Source organism: Penicillium hordei (assembly GCF_028827395.1).
Source record: "Penicillium hordei strain IBT 12815 chromosome Unknown utg000001l_segment0_segment0, whole genome shotgun sequence".
NCBI lineage: Eukaryota > Fungi > Ascomycota > Eurotiomycetes > Eurotiales > Aspergillaceae > Penicillium > Penicillium hordei.
The window spans coordinates 8,117,970-8,139,510 of record NW_026623142.1 but is presented as its reverse complement, the minus strand read 5'-3'; the positions used below and the strand labels follow the sequence as shown (position 1 = coordinate 8,139,510).

General features: G+C 47.3%; 8 protein-coding genes across 8 annotated transcripts; 5 read left to right on the top strand and 3 right to left on the bottom strand.

Annotated features, from left to right (window-relative positions):
• Nucleotides 1–199: 199 nt before the first annotated feature.
• Nucleotides 200–600, top strand: N7537_003101 (uncharacterized protein; the record flags this gene model as incomplete). The annotated part of the gene is made up of 2 exons (XM_056894159.1): nucleotides 200–256; nucleotides 307–600. The coding sequence occupies 2 exons, from the start codon at nucleotides 200–202 to the stop codon at nucleotides 598–600; spliced, it is 351 nt and encodes a 116-aa protein (XP_056759154.1).
• Nucleotides 601–1,278: 678 nt separating this feature from the next.
• N7537_003100 (cytochrome P450) lies at nucleotides 1,279–3,401 on the bottom strand (the record flags this gene model as incomplete). The annotated part of the gene is made up of 8 exons (XM_056894158.1): nucleotides 1,279–1,361; nucleotides 1,413–1,478; nucleotides 1,754–1,887; nucleotides 1,945–2,575; nucleotides 2,633–2,762; nucleotides 2,814–2,957; nucleotides 3,007–3,037; nucleotides 3,088–3,401. 8 exons carry the CDS (start codon nucleotides 3,399–3,401, stop codon nucleotides 1,279–1,281), a joined length of 1,533 nt encoding a protein of 510 aa, XP_056759153.1.
• Nucleotides 3,402–6,377: 2,976 nt separating this feature from the next.
• N7537_003099 (uncharacterized protein) lies at nucleotides 6,378–7,546 on the top strand (the record flags this gene model as incomplete). Its single annotated transcript, XM_056894157.1, has 4 exons — nucleotides 6,378–6,463; nucleotides 6,524–6,956; nucleotides 7,013–7,210; nucleotides 7,262–7,546. 4 exons carry the CDS (start codon nucleotides 6,378–6,380, stop codon nucleotides 7,544–7,546), a joined length of 1,002 nt encoding a protein of 333 aa, XP_056759152.1.
• A 1,072-nt stretch (nucleotides 7,547–8,618) lies between these two features.
• On the top strand, nucleotides 8,619–9,084 carry N7537_003098 (SEC61-beta family protein; the record flags this gene model as incomplete). Its single annotated transcript, XM_056894156.1, has 2 exons — nucleotides 8,619–8,967; nucleotides 9,050–9,084. The coding sequence occupies 2 exons, from the start codon at nucleotides 8,619–8,621 to the stop codon at nucleotides 9,082–9,084; spliced, it is 384 nt and encodes a 127-aa protein (XP_056759151.1).
• Nucleotides 9,085–13,780: 4,696 nt separating this feature from the next.
• N7537_003097 (sodium:solute symporter family protein) lies at nucleotides 13,781–16,019 on the top strand (the record flags this gene model as incomplete). The annotated part of the gene is made up of 4 exons (XM_056894155.1): nucleotides 13,781–13,902; nucleotides 13,962–14,134; nucleotides 14,199–15,369; nucleotides 15,428–16,019. The coding sequence occupies 4 exons, from the start codon at nucleotides 13,781–13,783 to the stop codon at nucleotides 16,017–16,019; spliced, it is 2,058 nt and encodes a 685-aa protein (XP_056759150.1).
• A 402-nt stretch (nucleotides 16,020–16,421) lies between these two features.
• On the bottom strand, nucleotides 16,422–17,253 carry N7537_003096 (rhodopsin family protein; the record flags this gene model as incomplete). Its single annotated transcript, XM_056894154.1, has 7 exons — nucleotides 16,422–16,569; nucleotides 16,646–16,686; nucleotides 16,741–16,773; nucleotides 16,844–16,868; nucleotides 16,931–16,964; nucleotides 17,026–17,079; nucleotides 17,223–17,253. The coding sequence occupies 7 exons, from the start codon at nucleotides 17,251–17,253 to the stop codon at nucleotides 16,422–16,424; spliced, it is 366 nt and encodes a 121-aa protein (XP_056759149.1).
• A 495-nt stretch (nucleotides 17,254–17,748) lies between these two features.
• On the bottom strand, nucleotides 17,749–18,358 carry N7537_003095 (dynein light chain DYN2; the record flags this gene model as incomplete). Its single annotated transcript, XM_056894153.1, has 7 exons — nucleotides 17,749–17,813; nucleotides 17,872–17,941; nucleotides 17,991–18,017; nucleotides 18,070–18,104; nucleotides 18,156–18,189; nucleotides 18,245–18,267; nucleotides 18,319–18,358. 7 exons carry the CDS (start codon nucleotides 18,356–18,358, stop codon nucleotides 17,749–17,751), a joined length of 294 nt encoding a protein of 97 aa, XP_056759148.1.
• Nucleotides 18,359–18,585: 227 nt separating this feature from the next.
• On the top strand, nucleotides 18,586–21,492 carry mrd1 (RNA-binding ribosome biosynthesis protein MRD1; the record flags this gene model as incomplete). The annotated part of the gene is made up of 4 exons (XM_056894152.1): nucleotides 18,586–18,813; nucleotides 18,912–19,700; nucleotides 19,953–20,225; nucleotides 20,278–21,492. The coding sequence occupies 4 exons, from the start codon at nucleotides 18,586–18,588 to the stop codon at nucleotides 21,490–21,492; spliced, it is 2,505 nt and encodes an 834-aa protein (XP_056759147.1).
• Between the last annotated feature and the right edge of the window lie 49 nt (nucleotides 21,493–21,541).

Sequence of the window (21,541 nt, the reverse complement as noted above, 5' to 3'; positions counted from 1 at the left end):
AAAGAGATATAAAGAGTTATGGGAAGCCAGATTAGGAATGTTGAAGAGAAAGATTGTCCTATCAAAGGAATGCTAAGGTTGCACATGTTATCTGAATGACATCTATGGATGGTCGTACCTCCGCGGGTCTGGGCGTTGCCCCGCTCTAACTCTCTGCGTCTCTTGTCTCTTCCCTTCTCATCTTCTCCACAGGGCTGTTATGGAGGACATGACTGGTCCCCCTTGGGGCACACTAGCCGTTGAACAATACTTCATTGTATCTTGCCCCTGAACTCATTGGCAAGCATTTTACTAACCCCCGCACAGACAAACTGGGATTATTCCTCAACCGCAACCCCAGATCAGCAGCGAACAAGACTAGTCGCTGGGTTTCTTGACCTGAATCTTATTCCAATGGAATGGCTAGATGAGGATTGGGAAAGCCTTTCAGTTCCGCCTCGTGCGCCTACAGTGGAGGAAGTCGACACTATTCTCCGACCTTATCGGGTGGACGCCCTTCGGTGGCGCGCAGCTAATATGTTCCATGACGAAGCATCCCCTGTTTACTACGTACACACTACAGCACCGAAGAAGGTAAGCGAGCTAAACACGACGAATTGATGGATATATGGATCGATTCGGGCTCATTTGATGCAGAATCCTGGTGGGCTGTCCTTGATAACGCGGAGCACTTTGACTTTGGGTCGGATTGGCGGCGGATATACGAAGTTCTTCCTGAAGTCGCTGGTCCACTTTCTCCGAAAGTTGAAGATAAATGGGTACCGCGATTTCGTGGTCCGGAGTATTTTGATTATGTACGTCCCGAATTCAAAGCCCAACTTGCGGAGGCGAAAGAACAAAACCATAAGGAATGGCGTGAGGGTGGACGGGATACAACTATTGAGAGCCTTACAATTAGATTTCACAAACTTTCTACGAGGACATGCCTAATCCTTATGGACCAGGAAGCTTTCCAGTCTGGAAGTCCACTGCTACTTTATCTGGATGGCTTTTGAAACATTGTTCGCGAGGGCCGTCTGGATCCTGAGATTGACGATCTATTCGGTATCATAAGTAAATGGATGGACAGCGGATTACTCGAAAATACCGTAGTAGGGGACAAATATCGAGTTAGCGGGGAGTTGGGGAAGGAACTCTATCAATTGACCGAAGATGATCTTGCAAACCCTATTTAGAAAAGATAATGAACAAGTTACCGCAGTACTAGCAATCAAACCGCTCTCGCATGCCGTCTACTCTGCTCCTAGAAGAAAAAGGGGGGGGAAATACATATACAAATCAAGGTACGTTGCCTTCGTTTTCAGATTCGCCCAATAGCCAATCAACATCGGTGTCTTCAATATCGGCAACATATTCGGTGCCTAAAGAAGGGTCAGCAAATGCTTGCAAATAATCTTTTGAAGTCCGCATACTTTCAACTCTCCATTCTCCCCACTTTTCATCCCGTTTCGATGTGTCAGAGCTGCTGCTCCCACTGTCTTTTATGTTTGTGTGGGTAAGTAGTCAATTGTGGCCGGGCTGAGCCGAAACTTCTCAGCATTTTTGATTCAATCACTTATGAGAAGTGGTGGAAGCCCTTGTTACAACTTCTTGAAGCAAAATAATTTGTCTGGGGGCATGCAACTTGTGATCAGATATTATTTGGTGTAATCTAGACCTCACTGAAGGGGTTGGTTTGCATCAAAAAAGCGAGCTAAACACCACCTCTCTAGGAGCACCCAACATCACTTTATTTCCGCAAAGTCCAGCTTACAACTCTGTCCCTTGGGCCTTGAAGAGATGATCTGATCTTCCAGCTTCATCGAAGCAGTCATATCCGAAGCCACTGTCGTCCGATAACGAGAATACACTTCCCGAAGCAACATCTTCATTTCAACCAACGCAAGACTAAACAATATCAGCAATCAGCAATAGTAACCAAAGAATAAAAAGAAACCAACTCACTTTTTCCCCGTACACCCCCTCCCACCTGTAGCAAAAGAAAAGAAGAGCCTATTCCGCTCAGCAGCTCCCTCCTCAACAAGCCAGCGATCAGGATTGAAACGATCAGGCTCAGGGAAGTCATTATCATTCACCCGATGTACCGAATAAGGCTGACAGCTAACAATAGTATTCCCCGGAACGGCGAACCCATCGATCTCCCTTCCACCAGCAGGTACATAGCGAGGCAGCGACATCGGAATAGGCGGTGCACACCGCAGCGCCTCTTTAATGACAGCATCGAGATACACATAGCTATCCAAGGGTGCATTGGCCGGCGCAGCTGTAAGCTCTTTGTAAAGTTTGTCCTGGAAACAGAGGTTCTGAGGTTGTGAGAGCTCCCACATTAAGAAACACAGACCATCGCCTGTTGTGTCAATGCCGGCTGCCATGTGGTCTTTGCACTCTGCGGCGGCCTGCATTAGTTCCAGGTTTGATTCTTTGCGCTTGAGTTTTTCCATTAGGGAGTGACCGTCGAGACCGGTTTGGGCGGCCATGTCTATCACGTATTGGTTTGCTTTTGGGGAGCTGCGGGCGTGGAGGAATTTGGGGAAATATGGTGCTAATAAAGGGAGGTAGTACTCCAGAAGGTTTTCTGTTTTTCTTTTAGTATTATTGATCATGGGAGTATAGAAAATTAGGCTGTGCCTACTTTGGAGACTTTGGTGATATGTCAGTTCGTGCATGATGTCGTAGTCTTCCGCTACATTGAGAGATTTGAGACCACAGGGGCTGAACATGAAGTGAGTAACGCAGTCCAGGGCATAGCAGTGAAGCAAAGACTAAGAAGGTTAGCATTACCCATGTTGGATGCAATGTTCTCGACAACTCACGTAAACATCTACACTCTTTTGGCCAGCCTCGACGCACTTAGATACAAACGTCATGGCCCGTTCGTGGATAACAGCCATAGGCTTTTCTTTCATAATATTAGTCATGGCGTATCTATCGGCAAAGATACGTTTTCTTTTGCTATGCTGGTGGATATTAGCGTTCGAGTATTTCATTTATAGTAGGAGCAAGTACCTCGTCTTTCAATAAAGTAGAAAACATTGTCCTAATCCTGGTTTAGCCTTTGCCAACTGTTTCTCCGGTGCAAATACTTACTTAATCCTGAACTGCCTGAAAAGGTCATAGTACTCGGTCTTGTCATACCCACTGCCCCCGGACGCATAGATCTCTTTAATCGCCTCCAGGCTGGTAAATGATAGTTCGTTAGGGCTTAGCCGGACAACAGGGCCATAGATCTTATGCAAGCGGTGGACCGATTCTCGTCGATTTGCAGTAAACTCCTGATACTTAATCCAAAAGCTTGTAAATCGAGTATACCACGGGCCTGGAATTGTAGACAACGGCGAAAGGAATCCGAAGATTACAATGCACCCGCAAAGGAAGATTACCCCAGCCCACAAAGACAGCATATTGTTGTCGTATCAGAGTCCAGATGATGAAAGGTCTGTCTTGAAGAATAGCGAATAGGCAATCATATGCTTATTTATAACTTAGATACGATTGAAGGATCTGCAATTCCCATTAGATAATAGACATTAAGTTGGAGATTTGATAGTCTATGCTCAAACGGTTAGGATTTGCCGATATCATCGCTATCGCAGTGCGGGGAAGGGCGACCAACGGACCTCCGGACTAGGCTTAGGTTGCGATAAGATTTGAGACTTTGAACTAAAAAGGGAAATATGAGGAGATGGCAGGATTTCCGAAAAACTGACTGTTCCTTATAGGCATCATTCTGCTCCTTACTCATCTCTGTCCCAATCCTGCGTGGCGTTCATATCTAGAACGTATGCCAGAGGGAAGATAAAGACTCTTTCTATAACAGACTGAGTAAATAGGGAAGGTGAACCCAGTAAGTAAAGCCATTATCCACCGGAGGTTACTTTAGGTGTTGGATATCTATAACTCCATTCGAAGATCTGTCCGATGCACATGGTGCCATGGACGTTACCAAACAAGCTCTCGGACATGAGGTCTGCGGCTGCAGCCGAGGCCAAAATCGAAATCACGAAACACTTCAGATCTATTTTGCGTTGATCCCTAAAAGCTGCATGAACCATGCTAGTATAATAATCGATGGATGGTGCGTTGGGTCAAACTAATAGCCTAGCAGTGGGACTAAGAGAGAAGCTATGGGTTCACATATATTATGCTTAGGTGTATAAGCTAGTCCTGAGCTGGTTTTCTATAGTGGATAGCTTCTTAAATTCGGGTCCTCGGTACTGACATAGGTAGTGACGATCTTATTAACTATCCTGAGAGAAATTACAAACGGGCTATTGTGGTTCGTTGGTCGCCTAGCCGCGCGAACCAGGTTTAGCGCAACACGTAAGTGAGAGTTTGGCTCGGGTAAGCTTAGGGGGCTTTTCTGTTGATAGGATCTGGCGCTGTGTACCCGATCCAGTGCCTCTCTTCCAAAAGGTCCTTTGCGATTTGGCTGGCCAGTTTTGTCTAGATGTTACCGGTACCCAGATCAGAAAACTCGTCACTCGTTTATGGTTGTTGTGGGGCAATTCTGGAGCATGGATTGGAGACAATCATGTTCTAGACTACGGTTATCGATGTGGGTGCATAGATGCTTCGATTGGGTTGGGGATGTGTCGGCATTGATTAACGCATCATTTATCCGACTTTATACAAGTCATCTGGTCTGGACCTAAGAATCTCGAACGATGGTAGACTTTGACCCACTATGATACGATGGATATGGGCCTTGGCCTTCTCGTTGCAAAGTATGGTTTGCACACATTGGGGCCTATCCCGGTGGACGCATTGCCTTCGGGTTTTACATGGGGAAGCACTTGGCTTTGGCAATGTTAGGCTGAGAGTGAAGATGAGGTGATAAAGATACCAAAATAAAGCCTTGGAGATGAAAACAAGATCAAACAGGTGATGCAATTATATTTCAGTACCGAGGTACAGGTGTGAACACACCTGCATGAACCAAGGATGACCTGGTCAGGGGCCACGGCTCGGACAACCTTTAAACCGCTTCAGCCACCTCTTGTCTCAGCCACATTGGTCGGGTCGGATTCCAGCTCTCCATATGGTATTACAGCATGGATGTTTCACAGCCTCACCTCCATATTACTTTCTGGGGATAGGGCTCAATGTGGCTTGGACTAATTGACAGGCCAGTGTAACAAGTTAAGTTGGCCTTAGATCAGCCCTGGAGGGTACAGACTTACCTAGTTAATTACCTACTCCACCACTGACAGGATTAAGTAAGTCAAATGGGCCGGGCGGCCGGCGGGGGCCCGCCTAGGCGACAGCCGTAAGGTGTTGAACCTGTTTAAGAATATAGGTGTTCTCTCTTCACCGATAAATTCGACGAACCAGAAGATTATTGATATACGTAAGACACAAAAATAAGAGAAGAATATATATATATATATAAAAAAAATTCAATAAAAAAAAAACAAGAGAGAGTCCAGACTCGGCTAAGTTTGGTACCTGTCGCATGTCGATGGGGTCTACTCCACTAGGCTTCGAATCAGGAGAAAAAAAGGCGTTGGCAAAAATAGTGTGGCTTCGTCCGGGTTGGAGAAACTACCTTTTCAGGGACTCTACGGAGTGTCTAGAATCCTTGTAGTAAGCAGGACTCCCAATTTGTACTTTTCGTACTTCCAGTACGGTTACGGGTGTACTCCATAGTGTAGGTACATCGTAGGAGCCTGCATACTGCGTAATGTGTGACCCGCCCCATGGTATGTGGACAACTCTGAACCCCAGATGTGCCCCTACTTTCCCGTCTCGAATCCTCTGGTCCTTCTTTTCCTTCTTCAACTTTCTTTTTCTGTCACTCGTTCCTTTTTCCCTCCCTTTCTTTGTACAAGGGTTGCATTTGACACTGTACGGTCGCTGCATACACATTCTCTCCACACCCCACCTGACAATTCGGAACACCGCGGGATTATAAAAAAAAAGAAAACAACAAACGGAATAAAAAGAAATCATCGTCTATCTTTAATTCGACTCAACCGGTTCGAGCAGTCTGCTTGACGGTCGCATGCCCCTGTTGAGACCTGCGTTAAATCACGTCTCCTGACGAATCCCGGCTTGAGGCCAACTAAATTGCCAAGCCACAACAAGCACACGAGCCTCCGGTTATTTCGATCTGCCCCTTCCCCCCGTATCGGGCCTATTTCCCACCGGTCTTATAAAAGAGAAAGCCACCGTCAGGTGGTCACACTGCCATCGTGTCTTTCCCTCAGCATTCCGCCGACTTGAGCTCCACCACGGAGCCTCTCGGCAAGATTCCTTCACACGGGTCGCGCGCTTCTCTCCTAGGGGGGTCTTTCGATCCCGCCTTTCGACGAGGGCCAGGAGGTTTTCGCGCAAGAGAGGGATACTCTAATGTCACGGCTTCAACCAATAAAACCAGGATGTGCTATCTCCCAAATACACATTGGACGTGGTCCTTTGCGATCGTCACACTCGTCCAAACAGTCGTAACACTCAGCCTTGAAAGGTATGGAACTCCGCCGAAGCGGACATCGGAACGCAACCATTAACCTCGTTGTTTTTCTAGTTACATCTTCGCAAATTTCCAAATCCAAGAAATCCCAAACACTAGTCCCGCTTCGAAAACTATCCCTACGTTCCTCGCCCTATACGGTTTCGGTTTCCTCTACGAACTTGTGCTGGTGTATGATGCTCTGCGCATGAAAAATACAATTCAAGTCATCGGACTGTGTCTCTGCAATGTTGGTCTCCTGATTTACGGCGCTGTTCAAGTGAAACAAATTCGAGAGGCTGTCTCTACCTTGGCCTTGATGAATATGATCAGTCCGATTGTCTGGGCTCAGTCCGAGCCGTTCCTAATCATCATTCCATGCATTGTGGCATTGGGGACATTATTGATCACTTTCGTGGCCTATAAACTCTACGACGAGTTTGCATGGACAATCTACAAGCATATCAGTGCCGATCTGCAAATGAAGCGTCGTTACCTTACCTATCAGGTTCGTGTTTCGTTCGACCTCCCCATCCGCAACACGACTAACCACTCACAAAACAGATCTATATCGCTCTCTTGAAATTCGATTTCTTTTTCTTCCTGGGCTTTACGGTGCAGTTCCTCGTCTTGGTCTCCTCGGCCAGCATGGATGCTGAATTTGCGCTTACTGTGGCTGCCATCCCCGTGACCATTCTCATTTTGGTCTGTGGCGCCTGGTTCGTGCGCCGAGAAACCATGGTTGGCATGATCATTATCATTGTAAGTCGAAAATACCAGCAATGTCGATCTGGCTTCTAACCATCTTACCAGCTCCTCTTATTCGCCGCGATGGGATATTTCTGCTTCAAGCTGTTCCGGATGTACTCCGCGCTGACTTACTTCAAATACCTACCCGCTCGACCATCGATGACCTTCTTCGCCATCATCACCATCATCTTGATTGTGATCACTATCGTTAACGCCTGCCTGTGCGCCCACAACTTCAACCGCGGTTTGAAGCCCCACATCAACAAGAAGAAGAACAAGGAAGCAGAAAAGACAACCGAGCTCTCTTCAAACCTTACCCAAGTACCATCACGGATGATGATTGATTAATCACCCGGTGCGAACAAAGGGTGGTGTTTCTATAAGTAATTTCCCGGGGCGTTGAATTTTGGGGCGTCTGTCTTTTTCTAATCTGTGAACTTCGTGTCTGTGTGGACACCTTGAAATTTAGCCTGATCTCTTTACGCATTTTGTTTTCTTCTGGGCTTTCGCCTCAGTATCATACCTCATCCCCGTCGAATGTGCTCTGCCCACCATCTCCCATCTTTTCTGGCTCTGAGCTGTCAAAAATTCCTGTGATTTTACTTTCCTTGATTCCCTTTACATGTTCATATCCATACCCCATATCTCATACCCCTCCTACACGAGTGCACCGACGGCGTTATCTGGATGATTTGATTCCCGGAGGTGTTCTTCATGTCTTACGACAGCCATCAATGCTTTTTCCGATTAATGTGAGCTAGTCTTTCTTATTAATTCAATGGACTAGACACGTGGATGGTATTTTAGTAGCTATATTTATAGAATTGATTGATTCCATATCACACATCATTGTTAGTACCTTGTAGGGACACTGGGTAGCGGTGGTATTTGAAAATGAGTATTGTTGCCCACTGCCATTTCTGTATGTCAAAAATTGTAACGCATTCGTACATATAATTACACTGAATCAACTTACTCGCTAACGAATGTCTCGTAGATGAGTTACGCTATTGCAGTAATGTGCGCCGAGTCGTTCTGATTGGTGGATTATTATGTACTGTAAATACTGGTAATTATCACCCAATTCGCCCCCAACTGCCGGGGTTGACAAGTCAAATACGGTATTACCCAAGAAACCGCGATCGTGGCCTCAACTCCGCAAACCTCCTTTCAGACTCTCTCAAGCTCCTCCTTTCCTTTCTTGAACTGCATTTCCATTTTCCTTTTAATACCTTTTTTTCTCTCTTTACACCCTTCCACTCCCAATCAATCACAATGGTAAGCCCATCTACCCCAAACCCGAGCCCCATCAACCGTTCATCCGACGATCAAGCCAGCTTGCCCCATCCACTGCCAACGCAACAACCCATTGCGAACCCTCTAGTCAATTCCTCAATCCCTCAATCCCACAACTAACACAATGCACCACCAGGCTTCCCCCCGCCCAGCCTCTCCCCTCACCTCAGGTGCCGAGTCCGGCCCTGACTCAAAGTCCGGTGCCGCCGCAGCCAGCGGTACCTCCGTCGGCCGTCCCTCCTCTCCCTCGACCCCCGGCGGTCCTCGTGCTGCCATGCGCCGCCGTGCCACTGCCGACCACAAGGAGACTCTGCGCAATGCCCGTCCCAGCTCCACCCGCTCTGCCGGCGCCGGTGGCTCGTCCGGAACCATGCTCAAGCTCTACACCGATGAGAGCCCCGGTCTGCGCGTTGACCCCGTTGTTGTCCTCGTCCTGAGTCTGGGATTCATTTTCTCAGTTGTTGGTCTTCACGGTAAGAATTCATTACTGGAGATGGGATGGATATTTGAAGTTGTGGTTGGATTATTGGTTGCTAATTCCTTTCTTCTCTCTAGTCATCGCCAAGATCACCCGCAAGTTCTCTGCTTAGGCACTTCATCAGCTTAATTGCGCAGTTGATCCCGTCAGATAACAATGTTGTGTACTATTTGTCTATCCCGGGCGTTGACTGCGTGCTTCCTGACCTCAAATCTTCCTCCCCTACCGTCTCACTTACGCACTCCTATACCCCGTGACCCTTGGGCCATTTCTCGTTGGTGGCGCTGGAACCAAATCAACCCTTCCGAAACAACTGGCGTGATTCTGTTTTCGTTTCCGTTTCCGTTTTCATTTTGATGTGTGGTGTTTTCATTTGCGTTGCAAAAGAGAGTTACTCATCGACCTATCTGCTGTATAGGTCATTCTGGGTAGAACTAGTCAGGTCGTGTATGCGTCTTGATATATCTTTGTTATGTCCATTGGCTCTTTTCCTGGCGATATCATGCGCTGGAATGGGCTGTGGCTGTGGCAGCTTGGACTGAAACATGGGTGGTGTCTGTTCTATCCGGACATTTGTCTGTACAATATAAAGACCCGATTGAATCTGATTCTGGCATTGAATTTGCTTTCCTGGTATATTTGTAGAATATCAAGCTTCTGGTCAGTTTGACCAAAGCTGATGCTGAATCTCGGAGTGGTTCGGAGTACATGGGATGGCGAATAGGCTCTGTTCTCCGTTCAATGCTTTGGGCGATACACCTAGAACGACCTCTCTCCCTAGTACTCCTCATACAACTCGAACATACACTGATCCAAAGTTTCTTAGTTGTGTCTGTAGAAGAAGGGCCGAGCTACCATTCCATTGTCATTGAACCACAGAGTGTTGTGTATCTGGGGCTATCCACCCATCCATGTATTAATTCATGACAAACGAACGCAATTGAAGGTGGCAAGCCGTCATTTGGCTCCCATTGCCACCAGCAGGTAATGAACAAAGGGATATATTCTATACAGCACAGAACTATACAAAAGGGAAGGAAAGGAAAGGACTGTGAGAACCCTTATACTGCAGAGGAATCATGTAATCATGAGAGATTTCAAACAACCTCACGATCAGATTAACATAATTGGTCTCCTTATAAGCCTCCTTTCCTCAAAGATCACGAAGCTGAAACCTGCAGTTGCGAAGTCATTGATCGCTCTCTGTTCTTAGTAATCACGTACCCTCCAGGACTAGCTTCTCGAGAAAACGACGAAAGGCAGTAGCATCAAGAGGTTTAGTGAAGGCATCCGCAGCTAAGCATTGGGTCGCAGCTCATTGTACTAGAGGCAATTTGCGCGGAACTGATATCTAATAGTAATATGATCTGTTCGACCATGATGCTCTGGACATTTCACCCATGCAAATACTCCAGTATTGTCAGCCTGGATAACAAGGCTTGTCCAAGATGAATAACCCCTCCCACACCACATTGCCGTCGTCCTTTTCTAACATCAAACATCTCCATATGGGGCATGTGTCTTCGCAAGGAAAGTTTTCATTCCACAAGTTGCTGTTCATGTTCAAATCTAGATTGGTGCTTTCTCGTATCCAGTGGGAATGTGGTCGTCCCCGTTCCCGTTTGTGTGGCTTTATCAAATCCGTCCAGCTTTGTACACGTTGTATTTGTAAAAGTTGTTGCACTAGCGCCGATGATACCGAAATCGACCTAACCGAATTGCGTATTGAGGCCAAAGACGGTGACGCTATCGAGGGCTGTCGTGGGCTGGAGGTACACTGCTGCTCTCATTCTCCCGATCTAGGCGCCAGAGCAACACATGCAATGCACGATGTGCGTACGGGTCATGGAACTGCAGCCGGCAGCAACGATACTGCTCCAAGGCACTCATCGCAATATAAGACAATGGATTTGGGAGTGAATGAGAGAGTGGGAGCATGGGGAGAGTTATGTGCCTTTTTTTGCCTTTACTTCCACTCCACACATTCATCGCTACCTTTTCCTTTATATTCACCGCCAACGTACTTTTATCTTCTATATGGGCCTGGTGACTCGCTAGTAAACATCCGTTTGCTCATATCCTGACCATCACGGTAACCGTCAGTTCAATTTAGCTTCAGACCTTCCGTTCTAGGTAATCCTATAGCCAATTGTATCTTCCTCACACCGGCCACCACTGCACAACGTCGTCTTTCCTGGAGTAGTCTATGGGGGTGTCGATGTATCTGACGATTTGGAAGGCCTTTCATACATGAGTTCGGTGTCTGATAGTGACCATGACGTAGGCCAATGAAAGGCCACGTCAAAACCGTCATAGTGATGGCGCAAGTGTTTGGGGATCCTAGGGCTGTCGATTTTGTCGTGCTGTATTCTATGTTGGATAAAAGCTTAAAGTCGAGGAATTCTTAGTCAGTCGAAATAGCATCCTCTGTGAGATCGGCATAGTGGAGAAGAACGCCAAGTTCACGGAGGGCATCACAGTAATAAGAGACCTGGCTTTTCGATTCTAGCCCATCCAGGATAGAGGCCGCCTTTTCTTCGAACTTTTTTTTTCTCAGGGCATCATGGTCCTGCAACGACGGGCGGATTGACTGGTTGATAAGACATGATGGACGGCGTGGAAACGCAATGAGATTGGTTTGAGAGGGTAGTGGAGAGCTGGAGAGCTGGAACAAATCTGGAAATAATAGTGTCCGGGTGAAGCAAAATCAAATCAAGAACAAGTTTAGTGTCACCATAACCCACCCCCACGTGGACCCTGCTTGCCAGCTTACTAGTGTTGATTAGATGATTGGAACTGGGTATTATACCTAAAACTCATGTACTCGACTTAGTATTCGACAGTTGAGTATCATACATAAGCAGTGAGAGATACTCCATTGCCATCGGTGGCTGGAGGTTATTCAACGGAACAAGGGCCAATAGCACAGCCCAGAAAATGGGTATTCCACTATAACTTGATGAGCATAGAAGAATAGTGATGTGGGATGAAGCAAGAAATTTCGGGCTGAAAAAGGTGGTGGATAGAGATATAACTGTTTATAGCGAGGAGTATAAATAAAGCTAAGGGATGAAGACAGGGATGAACTTTTATTCTGAGGAACATGGGGGTTTTATAGGAATGGCCAACAGAGGAATGCGAACGGCGCTGTGGGAGACCAGGCACTTATAGAGCTATCTACGGAGTCTAACTACCCGCGAAACTGTAGTCACTATACAACACTCCACAACGCCTTTCTATGATATATAATAACACCTTCTCCCTCCCTATAGCGTCCATCTATCAAAAACACGGCAGCGAGTTGTGGACCCTAGTGGTGATACGGTTGCTGCAAATGTAGTTATCGAGTAGAAAGCCCGCGAAGATGACCGCAAGCGTCGATGGATGAAGAAACTAGGGGCTCCGGGCCATGCCATAGTTCACGCACCAAGGCCAACCCCTGGCCCTTGCTTCACAGACGATTTAGAATTCAGAATTTGTTGACAACCTTATCTCCTATGTACCTTGGACCGATCTTGGATTAAGCTACAATCTAGAGTTGGAATATAATCCCCAACTTTCTTCATATAGTGGTCTTTTTCGTCGATTTGGTTGTGTAGCCTGCACTATGGAGTAAGTATATTATGCATAGCATTTTCCTAGTTCTTTTTCTCGTACTTATAATCCGTCGATTATAAATTTCAAGGCTATATTCCACGTGCATAGCTCCACACCCTATATCTATATATATATATATCCACACCAGGCGCGCAAAGGTACCAAGTAACCCCCCTCAAAAGAGATAGATTCGTATAATTTTCAATTCCCACAGTTTAACAAGTATACAAAGGGTGTATTAAAAGTTTATGGCTTGATGATACAGTCTAGGCAGGATGAGGATAAGCGGCCTACAGACTAAGGTCGTTGATAACGAATTTAATTTACCCTTTGCTCACGCCAAGGCTAAATCCAGACGGTCTGATTAAGCTAGGTAATAATATAACGTTTAACAGAATTTAAAGTGGACATGGGGAGATAGTGGATCTGAAAATATTATAATAAGAATGAGTAACCTTCACTGCCAAGCATATCTTGACCAGCCCTAAGCTTCTTTGGAGCCGGGACATTCCGATATTTCCCACCTACATCGGCAAATCTATGTGCACTGGCAGTCTCACAGGTAAACTCCAACCGTCTAGTGTCTAGTGCGAAGTGCGAGTTTGCCGACTGGTAATGTCTTATCTTAGATCTTCTCCAGCCAATCACAACCACCCAACCGCAGTACCCTAAAAGGGTAACTGATAACAGCCAGCATCAACCAATGACCGACGACGTGTATACCCTCGGTGAAAAACTTCCTTCTACTTCACCCGCTCTTCGAAAATCCCCGCGCAGTTCTCCATTGAGATGTTGCTTCTCTAATTCTAGTGGCGTACCTAGCAGGTCCACATCCCTGCCATGTGCGCCATGGCATTACGAGAGCATACCCTTATCTGACAATCAAAATGCAGCATCCCTATCTAAGCTCAGGTCAGCGATCGTCATGCTGGTCCAGATTTGCCCCGGGTTTGTGCGAATTCGGAGTTGGGGTTTGTACTATGTTTCTGATGCTGTTCCTATATGAGGTTGCTATCTTCCGCATCTAGGGAGCTTGATATTTTCATATGCCAAGTTAACATTGGAGAGTTGTATAAAGCGTACTTCCCATATCAATTGGAGCATTAGTGGCTGATTCCCAATTTGAGGCACATTGCCAACATCTTTCACATTTACCTCTCTGTTGTTGGCTATATACCCTTTTTGAGTCCCTGGTTATACACGTCTTTGATATGTCGTCCGACGGCGTTATTTTCACAGCGCCTTTGTCCCCGAGTTTTGGATATGGAATTATTCTGGGACTAGGCTTTGCCTTTGCTCTACTGATGATATTTATTACTTGGGCTTTAAAACGGTGCGTCTCGATGCTTCATTTGACATCGTCGCATAAGCTGACGAAATATTCCTATACAGCTATCAGAATGAAGTCCAAACATCCGAGATGTTCTCAACTGCAGGCCGGTCCGTCAAATCAGGACTGGTTGCCGCCGCCGTTGTTAGTAGTTGGACATGGGCTGCAACTCTCCTCCAGTCATCTGCAGTCGCATACAAATACGGCGTCTCTGGTCCATTTTTCTACGCATCAGGTTAGTTCCCACTATATGAGTATAATCCGAAAAGTTCTATATCTGACATTTTGTGTATCAATAGGCGCCACTGTCCAGATTCTTCTTTTCGCAACACTAGCTATCGAGCTCAAACGCCGTGCGCCGAATGCACACACTTTCTTAGAAGTCATCCGCGCTCGCTATGGAACCGTTGTGCACATTGTGTTCATAGTCTTCTGCCTGATGACCAACATCCTGGTTACTGCAATGCTGCTCACCGGTGGATCGGCCGTGATGACCTCCTTGACCGGAGTGCCCACTGCGGCAGCCTGCTTCCTGCTCCCGATTGGCGTGGTACTATACACACTCTTCGGTGGTATTAAGGCTACTTTTATCACAGATTACTTGCACACCGTGGTCATCCTGGTCGTCATCTTCCTCTTCGCCTTTTCCGCTTATGCCACAAACGCCGAGCTAGGATCTCCATCAAAGGTGTACGATGCACTAGTTGCAGCCTCTCAGCGTCACCCCGTTGAGGGTAACGCCGACGGCAGCTACCTAACTATGCGCTCTAAGGAGGGTGGCATTTTCTGGATCATCAACCTGGTTGGAAACTTCGGTACAGTGTTCTTGGACAACGGATACTACAACAAGGCTATCGCCGCCAGCCCCGTCCACGCATTCCCAGGATACGTGATTGGGGGTATCTGCTGGTTCGCAATTCCCTGGCTATGCGCCAGCACAATGGGTCTCTCCGCGCTGGCACTAGAGGGCTCGAATCGCATGAGCTCTGACGACGTGACCGCCGGACTAGTGCTCCCCTTCGCAGCTGTCAAGCTGCTCGGCTACAGCGGTGCTGTCGCCACAACACTGATGATCTTCATGGCTGTGACATCCGCATTCTCGGCGCAGCTGATCGCCGTCTCTTCAATCTTCACCTACGATATCTACGCGGCCTACATCAACCCAAGCGCCAAGGGCAAGAGACTGGTCTGGATTTCGCACATGTCCTGCGTCGTCTACTCAATCATCATGGCCGGCTTTGCGACCGGTCTCTACTACGCTGGCATCGGCATGGGATATCTCTACCTGCTGATGGGTGTGATCATCTCTTCGGCCGTCTTCCCAGGTGCAATGACCCTCCTCTGGAAGGGCCAGAATCGTATCGCAGCAGCCTGTTCACCACCCCTCGGTCTTGCAGTCTCCCTCATTGCCTGGCTAGTTACTGCTAAGAAGCAATACGGAACCCTAACAGTCGACACCACCGGTGCCAAGTAAGTATTCCCGTCCTAATAATCATACTGCAGACCCAAATCTAACAAACTGGCCCAGTTACCCCATGCTCGCCGGCAATGTTGCCGCCCTTCTCAGCCCAGTAGTCTTCGTCCCACTCTTCACCTACGTCTTCGGCCCCCAAAACTACGACTACGAATCCATGCGCGCAATCCGCAAAGTCGATGACACAGAAGTCGCCGCCGAAGCCCACGTCGACCTGGAACTAGTTCCAGGTGAGACGGGTCCCTCGCAAGATGAGAGCGAAGAAGAAGAACGTCTGCTCAACCGTTCGGCACTCTACGCGCGCACGTTGACAGTCTTCATGGCATTTGCCTTCCTCATCCTCTGGCCGATCCCGATGTACGGATCGTCGTATGTGTTCAGCAAGAAGTTCTTCACTGGTTGGGTTGTTGTTGGAATTATTTGGTTGTTCTTTACCCTGTTTGGTGTTGTGGTGTTCCCGTTGTACGAGGGACGGACGAGTATTATTCGTGTTGTGCGGATGATGTCGCTTGATCTTGTGGGAAAGAAGCCTAAGGTTTATCGGGGTACGAAGACTGGGGCTGATGATGTGGCTACGCCTTCTGGGGTTGCTACACCGACGGATTTGGGGGAGAAGGATAAGAAGGCCTCGGAGAGGGAGGTTTGAGGTTCTTGATGGTGCTACCTTTTACCGGGCTATTTCTTTACGCCTTGGTCTTGGTTTAATATCTTGTTTACGGCTACATATACCCCTACTTGCTAGTTTATCTGAATTTGAAATTCATCCACTTAATCATTATATGTTCCAATCATGGTAGATAGTCCGTGGTAGCAAGCCAGTATTCTATAACAACCATGTGTATTCATTGCGAGGAACAAAAAAATGCTAGGCTGATCAAATAAAAGTTCGAGATTCGATAGCAAATAAAAACAAAATACCCAACGCCAAAGGGTAAACCCCCGGTATTAAGCCGCAACATGCGTCTCTTATTACACCCTCATTCTGCCTCCCACCCCCGTAAAAGTTGCTGCGTCATCATGCTAGTGCAATTTGAACATCCTGAGAAACTCATTTGTATCCAAGTCCACCCTGTGCTTGGGGAGGAGCTTGCAGAGGAGGCTGTTGCTGCCAGCCTCCTTGGGCTTGAGGGGGCGGCTGTATGCCATATTGCATGCCTGCCGGAGGTCGTGTGTCAGGCGTGATGTCAGGCCGGTCACTGATGTAGTCATTATTAGTACCATTATCAAGCTTACCAAGCTGATGATATCTGATTATTCCGGAGTAGAGCCTACCGTAGGTCTTGTGTAAAACGGCATGTGTAGCATTGGACCTCCTATATAGTACGTTAACAACAGAGCCAAGACGTGATTGATCGAAGCTAATTTACCTTGTACTTGTGCATAGCAAGGGGAATCAATGGCTGCAGGGAGGTAAAGGTTAGATATCTAGAGCTGTTTCTTAGGACGATGTTCAGCCGAGCATGAACTCACGATGAAGCAGATAGTGAAAAATGGCCTTGAAGAAGCATTAGATAAGTTCAATCTACCCCGATTGGGTACTTTGGGGCATAAACATACCATCGGGTGATGCAGTGACCATTCCAATGTTGGCCTAAAAGTGGAGAATCAACAAACCATCACAGGGCCAATAGATCACTGACGTCAGAACTTACAGTTGTAGCAGTATGCGCGAACATGCTCATAGCCCTCTAGCTGAGAAGAGAACTCTGTATTTATCGTCAGTATCTCGCTCAGTATGTATGACAGGTTATGTTCGAAACGTCGACAGTACGGATGCGATACCCGTCACCTAATATAACTCCTGGGACAGGGTCCACTCTGGTTTCTGGGTCAAAACAAGAGGACTTACCATGCGTTCCGAAGGTAATACAAAAGGCCATGGTGATTGCGAGATGTGAAAAAGCTGGCACACAATTATGAAAGAGAATTAACAGAGAGATGAGAGCTATTTGAGGAATTAAAGGTCGATCAAGGCGAAGGCAGCGGGATTGGGGGTGTGGCGCTGTGGCTTGGCGGTCTTGGCAAAGCGACACGTGATGTCAGCTATAGCGGTGCGTGATTGGCCAAGCGCCCCTGTATAAAAAAGCACATGTGATTGTCGATTCCAGCAGGGTCCGTAGACTATCGGCTATTTACAGGTACTTTTAGTGTAGTGCACAAAGTTGTCCCCGAGGTCTAAACTTGGGTAATGCTTTTTTTTATTGTTTTATGTGTTTTGGGCAGATGCGCTTAATTCACTAATGGCTGTTCACCATAGGATAACAGCCCCAAAGACCAAATATTAGAAGACAAAAGAGTCGCTTGAAAAAACGCATTTCTCCGGATATCACCTCCACATCAGTGTAGCACATTGAGCGTAGACATATCAATCGTAGTTACTGGGTCTTGAAGAGCAGAATTGCGCAGTGTCCGAGGTAGAAGTAGATGAAGTGCTTGGTTTCTGTAGAACACAATTTTAGTGTCTGGTTATCAACAGTAGAGTTCCAATATTCACAGACCATGGGTAACAAAGCTTCCAAAGTTACGACCAACCACGCAGTGCCAGGTAGCGCCCTTGCGGGAGTCGAACTGATGTATGGGGTTAGAAATGCGATCGGCGCGGGGTAGAATTGCGAACCTCTTTCTTGATGTACTGGGCAATATCCTATAAATTGTTAAAATCTTGTTCATATCAAGTAGTTGAGGAATGCACATACCTTTTCAACTCTGAACTTCTCCGTGGCCTCGATGGCTGAGGGGTAGGTTAGCCTTGTTTATCCAGAGCGCTTTTTATGTTTCATACCAAGGGCAATAGCCTCCTGCTGCATATCCTCGGTCTAGAAAATATGTCAGAATCAATTGGCCATTGCCTTTTCTCAGAAGTGTCCTTACCATGTCCACAGACTTAATCTGCGCTGCACGGAGCATTTAGCACTTATCCACTAACTCACGAAAGACAAACTTACCCTCCATAGGCTCCTTCTTCTCGGCTGGGGGAAGTGCCATTGTTAGTAATTGTTGTATTGAAAGAACTTCAAAGGGTTGTTTGGGTGATACGACAGAAAAGAGACTGTAGTGTAATCTCGCGATAACGTGAAGCAGGCAGGGTAACTTTATTGCCGGTAGACAAACACACCGCCCGCACATCAGACCGCCCGCGGCACTATGAAAGAAGAAAAAAAAGTTTTTTTCATAGAAACTTTGAGTCTTCACACTCACCACAAAATCCCAAAATGGAGAGCACAAGAGTGTTCGTGGGTGGTCTCCCACCAACATGCTCCAATGATCAGCTTAAGAAACATTTTGCAACTCGCTTTCAAGTCACCGATGCTCATGTCCTACCCAAACGTAGGATGGGGTTCGTCGGCTTCAAGAGCCATGAGGCTGCCCAACAAGCTGTGAAGCACTTCAACAAGACATACATGAAGATGTCAAAGATCGCTGTAGACATCGCTCGTCCGGTATGTCAATTCTCAGCTCTTTTGCTTCAGCCACTCTCCTTTCGCCTGTGCACGCTGACCAATTAAGGTGGTCTTGAGACTGACCCGTATTATTGCAGATTGATTCAAATGACGCCGAGGATGCTCACCCCACACGAAGACGTGATACCATGAATGTTAATGATGCATCGTTGGATAACAACCTCAAGCGCAAGAGGGACGGCGAGAAGGACCCTAAGCTACAAGAATACCTTTCTCTTATGGGATCTTCATCAAAAACCCGGACATGGGCCAATGATGATGAAATGATCAAGCCGGCTGTGGACACTGTTCCCGTTATTAACCAACCCCCGCAGGAAGAAGAGATCCAGGAGTTGCCCTCATACCGGAAAAAGGCAAAGACAGAAGAACCCCCTACGGCAGCAGAGCCTGAGCAGCCTGAGCCTATGGTCATTGACAAGAGTGAGGAAGAGGAGGTTCAAGAAACACCAGAACAGGACAACTCTGCGGAGCCTGAAGTGGAGGCTGCACCTGTGTCTGATGCAGATTGGCTACGGTCTAAGACGAGTCGTCTGTTGGGTCTTCTCGATGAGGAAGAGCAAGATGAGTTTGATCAGCACAAGGCCGCCGCGCCCACTACTACGACGACTACTGTGCCAATAAAAGCTGCTTCACCTGCCTCGTCTGATGATGAGTCGCCACAGCGTGACGAGGAATCGCGCACTGCGGCCATTGAGAAAATCGCGCCCAACATGACTGACGTTGACAGCATCACCGAGGCAACGCCGGAAGATCCGAATATTGATCTTATTCGGAACTCCGCCCGTTTGTTCCTTAGAAATCTTGCATACGACACAACAGAATCGGATCTCCAACCGATCTTTGAACGCTTTGGAAAGATTGAAGAGGTTAGTCCTTTTTTTTTGGTCAATACTGCCCAACATGTTCCCTCCAACCGGGCAGCTGGCTTTCAGCCTGCTTGCCACGAGTGCTCGTATGATGACTTTCCCGATAGGGACATCTGATGCAAATTGCATATGATGTTATCAGGACAAGATATTTTAGTAGATGCTTCTTGACTATCTGAAAGAGCCAACTCAAACCCACTTTTGCACATTCACACATCATATTCAATGACTTTGAGTACTAATTGGATATAGATTCATATTGCTTTTGATACTCGCTCTACAACCAGCAAAGGGTTTGCTTATGTGCAATACTGCGATGCCGATGCAGCCATTGATGCTTACCAGACTCTTGATGGAAAGCATTTCCAGGGTCGTTTGCTCCATATCTTGCCTGCTTCTGCGAAGAAGACATACAAGATTGACGAGTACGAATTGTCAAAGCTTCCTCTCAAAAAGCAAAGAGAGATCAAGCGGAAACAAAACGCTGCTGGGTCCTCATTCAGCTGGAACTCTCTGTACATGAACGTGAGTTTGCCTTGAATCATGAACCAACATATTGAGACTAATTTTCTTACAGGCCGATGCTGTGATGTCATCAGTGGCTGGAAGGCTCGGAGTCTCCAAATCTGAACTGCTTGATCCCACCTCTTCAGACGCTGCTGTCAAGCAAGCACATGCTGAAACGCACGTGATTCAAGAAACGAAAGCCTACTTTGCCTCGAATGGGGTTAATATTGATGCTTTCAAGCAGCGTGAACGTGGGAATACGGCTATTTTAGTTAAGAACTTCTCCTATGGTGTCACGTCGGCCGAGCTCAGGAGTTTGTTCGACCCATATGGCAAGATTATTCGACTCTTGATGCCACCGAGTGGCACTATTGCGATCGTGGAGTTTGCGCAACCCGATGAGGCTCAAAAGGCTTTCAAAGGTATGGCATACCGCAAGATGGGTGATTCCATCTTGTTCCTGGAGAAGGCGCCGAAGAATTTGTTCGATGATTCGGCGGTTCCACGCGCACTTGCTCCCGAGACTCGGGGCAAGGATCAAGGATTCTCAACTGCAGACACATTTGCTGCAGATGAGCCCGATGACAGCGTAGCAACCACAACACTGTTCGTAAAGAACCTGAACTTCTCAACCACCAATGAGAAGTTCCTGGAAGTGTTCCGACCTCTGGATGGCTTTATCACCGGTCGCATCAAGACCAAACCCGATCCCAAGCGGCCAGGACAGACCCTCAGCATGGGATTCGGCTTCGCGGATTTCAAAACCAAGGGTCAAGCCCAGGCTGCTCTTTCAGCTATGAACGGTTACAAGTTGGATCAGCACGAGCTTCTCATTCGTGCGTCTCACAAGGGCAAGGATGCCGCCGAGGAGCGGAGACGCGAAGATACCGCAAAGAAGGTTGCGGCACGCAGAACGAAAATCATCATCAAGAACTTGCCGTTCCAGGCCACGAAGAAGGATATCAGATCTCTATTCGGCGCATATGGACAACTTCGGTCTGTACGTGTACCTCAGAAGTTCGATCACACTGCTCGTGGTTTCGGTTTTGCAGACTTTGTAAGCGCTCGCGAAGCGGAAAATGCCATGGACGCGTTGAAAAACACGCATCTCCTGGGGAGACGATTGGTTTTGGAGTTCGTGAACGAGGAGGCCGTCGATCCCGAGGAGGAGCTCGCACGCCTCGAGAAGAAGGTAGGAGAGCAGATGGACAGGGTCAAACTTCAACAGCTTACTTCTGGCGCCGGGCGCAAGAAATTCACTGTAGGAGGGCAGGAGGAAGAGTGAAGCCCTCGTCCCTTCTCCCTTTGACAAGGACACGGCCATGGATTGGCTT